The sequence below is a fragment of the Astyanax mexicanus genome, chromosome 14, assembly GCF_023375975.1.
Source record: "Astyanax mexicanus isolate ESR-SI-001 chromosome 14, AstMex3_surface, whole genome shotgun sequence".
NCBI classification, from domain to species: Eukaryota; Metazoa; Chordata; class Actinopteri; order Characiformes; family Acestrorhamphidae; genus Astyanax; species Astyanax mexicanus.
This window is the reverse complement of record NC_064421.1, coordinates 44,886,934-44,899,696: the sequence shown is the minus strand read 5'-3', so window position 1 is coordinate 44,899,696 and position 12,763 is coordinate 44,886,934. Positions and strand designations below refer to the sequence as shown.

At 41.3% G+C, this 12,763-nt stretch overlaps 1 protein-coding gene across 3 annotated transcripts in view; it reads left to right on the top strand.

Moving 5' to 3' along the window:
* ppp2r5ca (protein phosphatase 2, regulatory subunit B', gamma a) overlaps positions 1–12,763 on the top strand; it is a 36,358-nt gene that overhangs the window by 8,539 nt on the left and 15,056 nt on the right. For all 3 annotated transcript variants that reach the window (XM_049463666.1, XM_007258897.4, XM_007258899.4), the window contains exons 2-3: positions 9,472–9,671; positions 12,443–12,553. In XM_049463666.1, the coding sequence (XP_049319623.1) occupies positions 9,472–9,671; positions 12,443–12,553 (311 nt within the window). The remainder of the gene's footprint in view (positions 1–9,471; positions 9,672–12,442; positions 12,554–12,763) is intronic.

Sequence of the window (12,763 nt, the reverse complement as noted above, 5' to 3'; positions counted from 1 at the left end):
CCACACTCTCATATTGAATACTGATTATGAATGACATCAAACCAGCATCTGCCTCATATGTTGGTCATTTATCTGTGCTATTTCTGTGTGTATCTGGCATTTTCTGAAGAGTCCAGGCTGAGGACAGGCCTGCTCACACTGACACTGCCCAGGGCAGACTGTTATGTATCTATGTCACATCTGGTGCTGTTAGCTCCTCTGTTTCTCACGCACCCAGCTCTGACAGAGGTTCTCAGTCTAACAACTACATTACCCAGAACGCACCACCCGCTGACACGCACACACCCAGTCACACGTCACCTCACCTGCTCCAACCAGGAAGCCCCGAATATTAGTCTGGCACTATTTAAGGACACCTCTCACACACTTCTGTGCCGGGTATTGTTGGATTTTCCTCATTACTAAGCGTTACTCTCTATTGTCTCTGTTATCTTCGTGTATGACCTTGTTTTGTTTTTTCTCGACGCCGATTTTTGGATTATCTCTGATTGTGGATATTTTTGTGTATGACCTGGACTGTTTCACGTTTTTTGATTTTGGATTACCTCTGATGTTGGCCTGCTTGTGTTTGAACTCTGGACTGTATCTCACTCATGGTATGGTTATCCCTACGTTGCTTCTGTTTACCGGTGCTCTAACTTTGTTTGTACGACTACCCTTTTTTCTACCTGCTATTTTAATAAACAACCCGTTTTACTGCATCTGCGAGTGTCTGTATTCTGTGCACACCATGACAGAATACCCGGCCTCTCTCGATCAGACAGCAGATGCGGATATGCTAAGATCAGGGTTGTTTAATCAAGGCAGATTGCTCGGTCAGCACCAGCAAACACTCGCCGGTGTGACCCACGCTGTTACTGAGTTAGCTAGCCAGCAAGCTAACCAGCAGCAGCAGCTCTCTAGCATTCTCGAGCACCTCAAGGGCTTAGCTGTAGCTAACGCTAGCCCTGTAGCTAACACTAGCACCATTAGCTCTCCTGTCTCCGGCTTTCAGGTGTGCAAGCCGGAGTATTTTGATGGTTCCCCGGAGAAATGCAGCGGATTTCTCTTACAATGCTCCGTATTTTTTAGTAACGCTTCTCCCGCCTCAGACAAAGCTAAGATCGGCTTTATTATTTCGAGGCTGTCTGGTAAAGCACTCGACTGGGCTACGGCGGTTTGGGACACCATTTCTGAAACCAGCTATTCGGAGTTTTTGACTTTGTTTCGAGCAGTTTTTGATCACTCACGCTACGGACAATCCTCTGGAGAGCTTCTACTGGCGTTAAAACAAGGTCAAAAAACTGTTGCTTCATATGCCATGGAGTTTCGCACTCTGGCAGCTGGCAGTGGCTGGAACAACGCTGCACTCATCTCTGTGTTCAAGAATGGACTTAACCCTGAAGTTTTGAAGGAGTTAGCATGCAAGGATGAATCCCTTACCTTGGATCAGCTGATTTCCCTCTCCATTCGGTTAGACCAGCTGCTCTCTCGCCAAACCAAGACCAACCTCCACGTACAACCCACTCCAGCAGAGCTACCTCACGCTTCATCAGACTCCACAGTGGAACCCATGGATGTTCAAAAGTCCAGATTATCTCCAGCGGAACGCCAACGCCGCATTCGGTTCCATCTTTGTCTCTACTGTGGAGAGGCTGGGCATCGCAAAGCTGCATGTGGTCTCCTGACCCGATCCGTGAAGGCTCCAGCCCTGGGAAAGCGCGTGGGGGGCTCTCCACGCGCTAACGTGGTACGTAATTCTATCTCTAATCACAAAGCTAAATGTTTTACGTTACCCGTTATTATCTCTTCACCCACTGGTATGTTCTGTGTCCCAGCGCTTGTAGATTCCGGGTCGGAGGGGAACTTCATCAGTTGGGATCTGGTCAAGGAACATGGCATCCCTACCCGTGACCTGCGCCGTCCCATTTCTATTCACGCGGTGGATGGGAAAACTGTACGCTCCAAGGCTATCACTCGTCAGACACTTCCCGTCGCTCTTCAAGCCAGCGCTCTGCATCACGAGGAACTGCCCCTGTTTGTGCTTCCCTGCTCTGAACACCCGGTGATTTTGGGCATGCCATGGCTCAAGTTTCATGATCCTGTGGTTTCCTGGACTGATGGTGATATTACGGTTTGGTCTCCCTCTTGTTATGAACATTGTTTAGCTCTTAATGAGTTAGCTTTACAGTCTACCTCGGTAGAAAGTCCTGACGCAGTAGATACTCCTGTTATCCCCTCTGAATACTCTGATTTTCTTGATGTCTTTAGCAAAGCCAATGCCACTAAATTGCCTCCACACCGTCCTTATGACTGTGCTATAGATCTAGTGGAGGGAGCTACGCTGCCCAAAGCTAGAGTCTATCCCCTCACCCTCGATGAAGAGAAGGCTATGGCAGACTATGTTGAGGAGGCACTCGCTCAGGGTTTCATCCGCCCGTCTAAATCTCCGGTTGGTTCAGGGTTCTTCTTTGTCAAGAAGAAAAACGGGGGGTTGAGACCCTGTATAGACTACCGTGGGCTTAATGACATAACTAAGAAATTTGCGTATCCGTTACCCCTCATACCCAGCGCTCTCGAGCAACTTCGTGAAGCTTCCTTTTTTACGAAATTAGACTTACGCAGCGCGTATAATTTAATTCGTATCCGTGAGGGTGACGAGTGGAAGACTGCCTTTACCACTACTAATGGGCACTACGAATATTTAGTGATGAGTTTCGGTCTCGCTAACGCCCCGGCAGTCTTCCAGTCATTCATGAATGACATATTTAGGGATATGATTGGGAAATACGTCGTCCTATTTATAGACGACATTCTGATTTATTCAGCTGATTTTGAGTCTCACGTGATCCACGTACGTTCCGTTCTCCAACGCTTACTGGAGAATAGCCTTTATGCCAAAGCAGAGAAATGCGAATTTCACCGTCAACAAGTCTCCTTTCTCGGCTATGTTATTAGCTCCCAAGGCGTCCTGATGGACGACACCAAAGTTTCAGCTGTCACTGACTGGCCCGTTCCGCAGTCTATTAAGGATCTCCAGCGCTTTTTAGGTTTCGCAAATTTCTATAGGCGATTTATCCGCAATTTCAGTGGTATAGCTGCCCCTCTTACTGCTCTGACCAAGAAAGCCACTAAGATCCTGAATTGGTCCCCCGAAGCTGAGCAAGCTTTTAATAAGCTTAAAGCTGCATTTGTGTCCGCGCCTATACTAGCTCACCCTAAGCCCGAACTCCCGTTCGTTGTCGAGGTCGACGCTTCTGATACTGGGGTAGGGGCTGTTTTGTCACAGCGTAGTGGGTTTCCGCCTAAAATGCATCCCATAGCCTTCTTTTCACGAAAAATGTCTCCTGCGGAGCGCAACTACGGCATAGGGGATAGAGAGCTTCTTGCTGTCAAACTGGCTCTCGAAGAATGGCGTCACTGGCTGGAGGGGGCCGCGCACCCATTTACTGTTATCACTGATCACAAGAATCTCGAGTATTTACGCTCTGCCAAACGTCTTAATCCTCGCCAAGCTCGTTGGTCATTATTTTTCTCTAGATTCGATTTCTCTATTTCGTTTCGCCCTGGCAACCGTAACACTAAGGCAGACGCGCTATCCCGAGTCTATACTGCTCCGGATAGCGCATCTCAGTCTTCCGAACCTGAACGCATTCTTCCTCCGGCCGTCAAAATTGCAGCTATTCGCTGGGAATTAGATGATCTCATTCAACAGAGTGTAGCGCACTCACCACCTCCTGAGGGGTGTCCCTCTCACAAAACTTTCGTTCCTGAACAATTCAGAGATCGTCTTATTAGCTGGGCTCACTCTGCTCTCACCTCGGGCCATCCCGGCGTTACGCGCACTCTGCAGCTAGTATCAGCTCGCTATTGGTGGGAAACCATGCGAGCTGACATACACGCTTTCGTCTCCTCCTGTTCCGTTTGTGCTCAATGCAAAACCCCAAAAACCCTTCCAGCCGGTAAGCTTGTTCCTCTACCTGTACCAGAAAGACCCTGGTCTCACATAGCTGTAGATTTCGTCACCGATTTACCTGTCTCCGAGGGTTACACCACAGTACTCACTGTTGTGGATAGATTTTCCAGGGGGGTTAAGTTTATTCCTTTCTCTGCCCTGCCCACTGCACTTCAAACTGCACAAGCCATTTACACACACGTGTTTAGACATTATGGTATTCCAGAGGATATTCTCTCTGATCGGGGCCCTCAGTTTACTTCCAGGGTTTGGAAAGCATTTTTTGAACATTTGGGTGTTCATGTTAGTTTAACCTCAGGGTTCCATCCCACTAGTAACGGTCAATGTGAACGTGTTAATCAAGAATTAGGCAAGTTTCTCCGTCTGTACTGTTATAAGCACCCCTCTGACTGGTCTCAGTTCCTTATATGGGCTGAGATTGCGCAGAATTCTCTCACTAACTCCACTTCTGGTCTCACACCGTTTCAGTGCGTTCTGGGTTACCAACCTCCGTTAGCTCCGTGGACAGCCGTGTCCTCTGAGGTTCCTGCGGTGGACGACTGGATGAAGCGGAGCGAGCAGGTGTGGGAGGAAACTCACCAGCAGGTTTCGGAGGCGTTACGCAAATACAAGGAGCAGTCCGACAGACACCGAGGCAGTACCCCCCAGTATCAACCCGGGGATCGAGTGTGGTTGTCCACCCGGGACTTGAGGTTTGAGGGGGAGTGCAGGAAACTTCTGCCTAAGTATATTGGGCCTTTCAAGGTTTTGTCTCAAATTAACGAAGTTACTTATAAGATTGAACTTCCAGCCCAGTATAGAGTCCATAATTCATTCCATGTATCTCTCCTGAAACCTCTTGTCCCAGGTCCACTCGCAGAGGGTCTTCCGGATGACGTACCGCCCGCGGCTGTGGAGGGGGAGGCTTCATCCACCTACGCGGTGAAAGAGGTGCTGGATTCTCGCAGGCGCGGCGGTGGGCTCCAGTATCTCATTGAGTGGGAGGGCTACGGCCCCGAGGAGCGCTCTTGGGTTGCTGCCAGTGATGTGCTGGATCCGGCTCTTTTGGCTGAATTTCATGCTAGTCATCCGGGCAAACCTGCTCCTAGACCCCGTGGGCGTCCCAAGCGCTCACTTTCCTCGTCGGTTCCGGTTCATCGGGGTTCCCAGCTCCGCAACCCCCGCCTGTCCGGCACCTCTGTGGCTACTCCTGTTCCTCCCGCCGGTACTCCCTGTCCGTCGGGTGGTCGTCGTCGTGGTCGTCCTCGTTCCGTTCCCGTTCCGACTCCCTCGGGGGGAGGTACTGTCACATCTGGTGCTGTTAGCTCCTCTGTTTCTCACGCACCCAGCTCTGACAGAGGTTCTCAGTCTAACAACTACATTACCCAGAACGCACCACCCGCTGACACGCACACACCCAGTCACACGTCACCTCACCTGCTCCAACCAGGAAGCCCCGAATATTAGTCTGGCACTATTTAAGGACACCTCTCACACACTTCTGTGCCGGGTATTGTTGGATTTTCCTCATTACTAAGCGTTACTCTCTATTGTCTCTGTTATCTTCGTGTATGACCTTGTTTTGTTTTTTCTCGACGCCGATTTTTGGATTATCTCTGATTGTGGATATTTTTGTGTATGACCTGGACTGTTTCACGTTTTTTGATTTTGGATTACCTCTGATGTTGGCCTGCTTGTGTTTGAACTCTGGACTGTATCTCACTCATGGTATGGTTATCCCTACGTTGCTTCTGTTTACCGGTGCTCTAACTTTGTTTGTACGACTACCCTTTTTTCTACCTGCTATTTTAATAAACAACCCGTTTTACTGCATCTGCGAGTGTCTGTATTCTGTGCACACCATGACAATCTATGAACAAAAAGCACATGGTTTAAAGTCAACAAAACAAAACTTTAATGCATAGAGGCTGTATTTTTACAACAAAAAAAATTCCCTGAACAGTTCATACATTTTAGTTAATGTAGACATTTGTTCCATAGAATGTGCTACTCTGTGTAATTTTCAGGTAAATAACATAATTTCCGATTATTGATCCTGAGACCACCTTGCGCTGATGCTGCCTTCAAGTCCTCCTCGGAAAATACTACTTACGAGTTTGAAGGTCGTAATTACGACTTGACTTGCGTTTGAGTGTTTTTTGGTCGTGTGGAAATGGAAGCCATTAGGAAATCCTTTTGTTTAAACTTTTGGCTTAGTATAATAAAAAACAGGTTTATTTCGCCCTACTTTAAGAGAATGAAGCAAAAAAGACACGCATTACACTGATCAAAAAAGTTTCGCTACTTTCTGCATTTGTTTTTTTTTTTAAGTAAATTTAATTTCAGATAAATTTAAGTAACTTCAATTCAGTAAATCAGCAAAAATAAATTAAGTAAATTTAAGTAAAAAAAAGAATTGACTAAAGTTATGTTCACTTATTTACTCTATGTAACATTTAAGTCTTAAAACCGAGTTGGGTTAAAAAAAAAAAAAAAAAAAAAAAAATATATATATATATATATATATATATATATATATATATATATATATATATATATATATATATACTCTTGAGCAAGACTCAAGATTCATCTGTCCAGAATGCAGTATGCTCCTGTCCTGATCATTGTCTAGTTTTTTTCTTGCAAACTTAAGTCCAAAACATAATGTTTTCCCCCTTTTTGCACACCTCCCAACCAGGCTGAAAACAACCAACCTGGAAACCTGGCAACCATTGACCTATTATTGTGAAGTATACTGTCTGTGTGTACTGGAGAAGACAGCAAGTATTAGATGATAGTTGGCCTCAGTAAGCCTGTGTGTATGTATATAAACAGAAGCAGGTACCTCCATGTCGTGTAAGTGTTGTACTGTAGGCTGTAGGGTTTTATTAATAACTCTTTCTTTGAGCAGATAAACATCAACACCACGGGTGCAGGGGCAGAAATCATGTGTCTGTTTACTGCTGACTTTCCAAGGATTGAGCTTCCAACAGCTAAATGAACCTGCTCTCCTGCTGCTAGTGATGCTTTTTAAAGCACACAGAGGGAAAAGGTGGAGATTGACAGACGTTAAAGGTTAAATAGATTTGCATCATTACTTAATAACAAGAAATAACAGAATAAAAAAAAATTAATGTATTTTTTTTCGCACTATAAGGTGCTACAGATTATAAGGCGCATTTAAAGAGACACTAAGGAACTTCTAATTCAGCAGGTCTCGCTACTGTGTGGTTTTAGGAGGTAGTTAACTAAGTTAAGTAAAGCTAAGCTAAGCTTTATCACAAAACTGTCATTAAAAAAACTTTCTTTTAAAGTTAAACAAGCACTGGATATTAATCTACACAGATTTCTCTCCTAAAAACTGTTTATTTCAGTGAGTAAAGCACTTCTGTTTATTTACAGTAAGCTTAGATTCCCAAAATTTTTAAGCACTAAGACTGGAGCATTAACATAAGTGGCTAACGGCTAGCGGTTATTGGCTAATGTCGCCTGACAGCACTATACTGAGGACTCCTGAGTGTTCCAGTAAGCCAGGACGAAAAAAGATAAACAGTGATTCCCCACTGGCTACCTTAGGGAAACTTTTAGCTCATATATCATGAATAACTGCTTGGCCCTCTGTGTTGTTGGCTGTAAGAGCAATAAATACTTAAATAAACGAACAATTACACTGTGAACATGGTTAGTCACGTGATTTACTCAATACTATACAACAATGATTATTCACACTCATTAAAACTAGTTTGAAGTATTAACCTTAAATGGTTTAAGGCCGTCGGTTTCCTCAAATCTTTTAAATTTATTTAACTTGTCAAGTTTTACAGTGTAGTGACGAACAGGGGAAGATTGGCCTTCCAAATTGGGTCGAAGATTTTGGGTAAAATAAAGTAAAATCCCTTGTCACATGACTGCAGTCCATGTAAATTAGTTGAACCATTAAGGAATAGGTAAAAGTAGTGTATTTGAATATGCAAACAGGTGCAAGGTGTGACAGTATTAGCATCTGAGCTTTTCATGCACAACCACTTCAAGACTTTACAGTGGAATTTACAGAGAGTGGAGATAAAAAAAAAATAAGACAATGATGCGCAATCCTGTAGAAAAATAAAAGCTGTTGTTAATCAGTGGGTCAAAGGAGAAAGAGGTCAGACAAGGTCAAGCCTTGTCTTCGTTCATCCTTTAATGATTTTAAAAGGGTTCCACATGCCTTTATTTTGTCCTTACTTGAGTATTGTAATGAGCTTTATGCTGGTGTTGGTCAATCTCATCATCTCACGTTTGGTCTAAAAGGCTTCTGCTTGTCTCTTAACAAGAACTCGAAAGCGAAAACTCATCTCCACAGATAATGCCTTCCCGTCATTGTCTTCCTGTACGTTTTAGGATTGATTTTAAGATCTTGATCTTTGTTTATAAGCCGTTAAATGGTTTAGCCCTTTGAGATTTTGCATCCATACGTTCCAGCAAGGTCGCACAGATCTGTCGAACATCTCTTACTGGTGGTCCCTAAATCCAGTCTGAATTAAAGAGTGTGTCTAAAAAAAAGGCGGTATATTCACACAGTACCTCAATACATTGACTGACGAGAAAAGTTATTTCAAAGGTCTCTGCCTCGTTTTAAATATCAGGGCTCTCTGAATTCTACCAATGAAGCGTGGAGCTACTCTTAGCTTGTTAATGCTGTAAAAATACAGCATTGGAAAACATTAAGAGAAAAATGATTTGTATCTTAAATTTTACCAAATTATAAAATGTCTGAAATATAATCAAGAGAAAGATGGATGATCACAAGCTGATCATCAAACCAAGCTGAACTGCTTAAATTTGTGCACCAGGAATAAAGGCATAAATTTGTCCAAAAGCAGTGTGTAAGACTGGTGGAGGAGAACATGCTAAGATGCATGAAAACATGCATGTGATTTAAAATCAGGGTTATTCCACCAAATATTGATTTCTAAACTCTTAAAACTTTATGAATATAAACTTGTTTTCAATGCATTATTTGAAGTCTGAAAGCTCTGCATCGTTTTTGTTATTTCAGCCATTTCTCATTTCCTGCAAATAAATGCTCTAAATTACAATATTTCTATTTGGAATTTGGGAGAAAGTGTGTCTGTAGTTTATATAATAAAACAACAATGTTCATTTTATTCAGACATTTACTTATAAATAGCAAAATCAGAGAAACTGATTCAGAAATTGAAGTGGTCTCCAGAGCTGAATTTGAAATTGAATTTTTTCCAGAGCTGTATCTATTTCTATATATATATATATATATATATATATATATATATATATATTTTTTTTTACTATTTGACAAAAGGTTGTGCTTGTTATCATGATTCACTACACCACATGTCCATTTTACACCAGAATTCTCCTTTAATGTTATTTGTTGGTTGTAAAATGAAATAATATTGTTTATTACAGTTATTTATAGGCCAATATCTCAAGCAGTTATAGCAGTGCAAGTAGATATTGGACAGTCCTAAATGTGATCTTCAGATCTTTAATGACTCTTCTTCTTTCTTCTCCAGATGTATCTCCAGCCGAGCAGGAGAAGCTGTTCATCCAGAAGTTGCGGCAGTGCTGCGTGCTTTTCGACTTCGTCTCCGACCCCCTAAGTGACCTAAAATGGAAGGAGGTGAAGCGGGCGGCTCTGAGCGAGATGGTGGAGTATATCACCCACAACCGCAATGTCATCACTGAGCCCATCTACCCAGAGGTGGTTCACATGGTGAGTCATGCAGCGTGAAGGTAGCTGGAAAAAGCCCTTATCCTTCCCCCGTTTTATTCTGCCCTCTGGTCAGGGCTAAAGAAAGCTCCTCTGGACCAGGTCTTTGTGAAGCGAGCAGCTTGACCTGAACCTAAGGCCTGCAGAAGAAGCCTTTGAAGTCTTAACGTGGTACAATAGCACTTTCTGTTTTCAGCTCATAGGGAGAGAGCAGGGGTTTTATCTGTTTTATCTGTTTCTGTGGGGTTATGTGAAGTCTTATATTGGGCTGAACCACATGTGCAGTCGACAGGACACCGACATGAATAGAGGACTGTTGTAAAAAATGGTAAAATGGTGCACACTCTTCTCACACTAAATGCAAGAAACCTCAGTGTTTCTTTGACGAATAAAGGCATGTACTAATACTTATTGGCGGATTGCTATTTTAACAACGCAGCATTTCTGCAGTTTTGTAGTTGTCAGCAGAGGAAAATGATGTGCTCGTTCACGCTCATGTTCGTTTACGGAAACAGTACTGCTATTTTATTTTATATTATGTTAATTGTTGATTAAAAAGTTGGGTTTGTGCACTGCTGCATGTCCTTGTGTGTGTGTGTGTAATGAGCTTAGGTGTACTGCGTTTGGCACACGCCAAGATAGCATTGAACGTCTGATTTTTGACTGTTGTCAGGGTTCTAATCAGTCAGTGGCGCACCTGTGTTTTCTGTTGCCTAGATTGCAAAATTAGAAAGTATGTAGTTCAATAGATTTTGTATGTATATATATATATATATATATATATATATATATATATATATATATATATATATATATATATATATATATATTATTTTATTTTTTTTTCATACCTGTTTGAGCTACAGAGTTAGAGACTGTTCTACTGTCTCATCTTACGGACATTTTAAGACATTTGGGTGCCCCAAGCAAAATGGATGGGAAAATTCGATTTATAATTGCTGAAGTTTTATATTTTTTATCAACTGCAGAAATGACGAACCTGGCTGGCTACTTTTAACAACAAGTATAACAGTTTTGTTATACTTTCCTGCACTGATAGTTACAGAATCTAAAAAGGCGCTCAACAGTTTGCATTCATTTCATCAATTCAGTTCAATTCAATTCAATTAAACGTTTTTTTATGGGCCCTTGGCAATTAATTGGTTTGCTTGCCTTGTTGCATCAGACCTGCATGCACACACACACACACACACACTCACACACACGCACACTTTGATGTCCTTTTCCACGCATGATCAAAGCTGTAAAATGTACGAGGATGCTAAATAACTATATTGTCGTGTTAATCTGCAGTTGGCAGGCTGCTGTTGGCCTATTCAGATCATGTCAATGTATTTTTAATCACATTCAGTCATAAAGAACAATAATAATGCACAGTTTTTTTGTTATGTTCATTTTATTGTATGTTTTTATTGCTTTTATTTGTATTTTTCTTCACTCACGCACAGTCACATGATCATTCAGATATTTAACCAGAAGTTAGCCTCTCTCTGGATGTAAAAGATGGCCGTCCCTCGCCCCCCCTCATTTAGTAAGCATCTGTTGGCTGAAGAACAAAACTAACAGTCATTTCTCTCCTCTAACTGCATTTGGCTGTTCAATAACATTTTATTAGTATCAGTGTGAAGGGAGTCTGGGCATTAGGTGCTTGGCTTTATGTGATGTGGAAGATAAAGAAGAAGCCTCTTAGCAATGTTAGCATTGGAATTTGACATTATATAACTAAATTGTGGAGAAAATTGGGATAGCACTTAAAAAGAACATTCAGAAATCCCATTACAGTATTTGAGACCTTAATTTTGTTAATCGGCAAGTAAAGATATGTGGGTAATTATCCGAAAAACTTGAATGACTAAAGAGTTCAAATTTCTTGTACCTATATATTATACTTACATACTATAATTACTAAATTCATTTGAATTATCTTGATATTTTGCTGTGTAATTAAGAAATATTAAGTGAAATAAATATTATAAATTACTAAACATGCAGCGAGTGCCGTCATTCACTTTATTAACAATTATTAGCCACAAAAAATTATATTTTTCATCTTCAAATCTTAAGAAAATAGTAATAATTGTTTACATTTATTTAATCCCTTAAAAGAATCAGTCAACTTATTCAGGCACTGATTCACTGCTGGGCATTACACCCCTCACATCAAAGAGAACTGTATAAAATGTACTTTAAAATTGCACTTATTATAAAAATTATAATAATTATTATAATGTGTAAATAAGGGGTGGGCAATATTATATCGTATACAATATATCGTGACACAGAAATATCATGATATTAAAAATCCATATCGTGATAATAGGGCTGTTCTGTCTTAAAAGTGGTCTATTATTTACTGTGAAGCTTTAGGTGTATTTATTGTATAATTGTTTTAGTTTGCAGTTTATATGCATGCACTAAATATTCTGCAATATTATTTGCTGCATTATATTATTTTATGCTATATTATTTATTTTGCCACATTATGATTATTCTGTTATACTATTATACTATATTCCTGAAATTAATAAATTATTTTTCTGTTTTCCTGTATCGCCAAGTATATCGTTATCGCAAAAATACCCTGAAATATCGTGATATTATTTTAGAGCCATATCGCCCACACCCAGTGTAAATTTAGAGTAAATCTTGAAAAATGTATTTTACGCTTTAGACACAAAAGGCATATTATATTAATATTGACCCATTTGTTTCTCCCTTCAGATTAATACTGTGTTTTTCTTCCTCCTGTCCAGTTTGCTGTGAATATGTTCAGGACCTTGCCTCCCTCGTCCAACCCCACCGGAGCAGAGTTTGACCCCGAGGAGGACGAGCCCACGCTAGAAGCAGCATGGCCACATCTACAGGTATCTATTAAACCCATAGTTATATTTGATATGTACTGTTGTAGCCAGTCATGATTAGTAGGGGTGCGAATCTCTCAGTGTCTGGCGATATGATTCGATTCCGATTTTTGGGGTCACGATTTGATTCAGAAAAGATTTTCCATTCTGGAACGATTTTTCAATTCAAATGGCCTATAACTTTTGTTTAAATTATGTGAGAAGATAATAAGA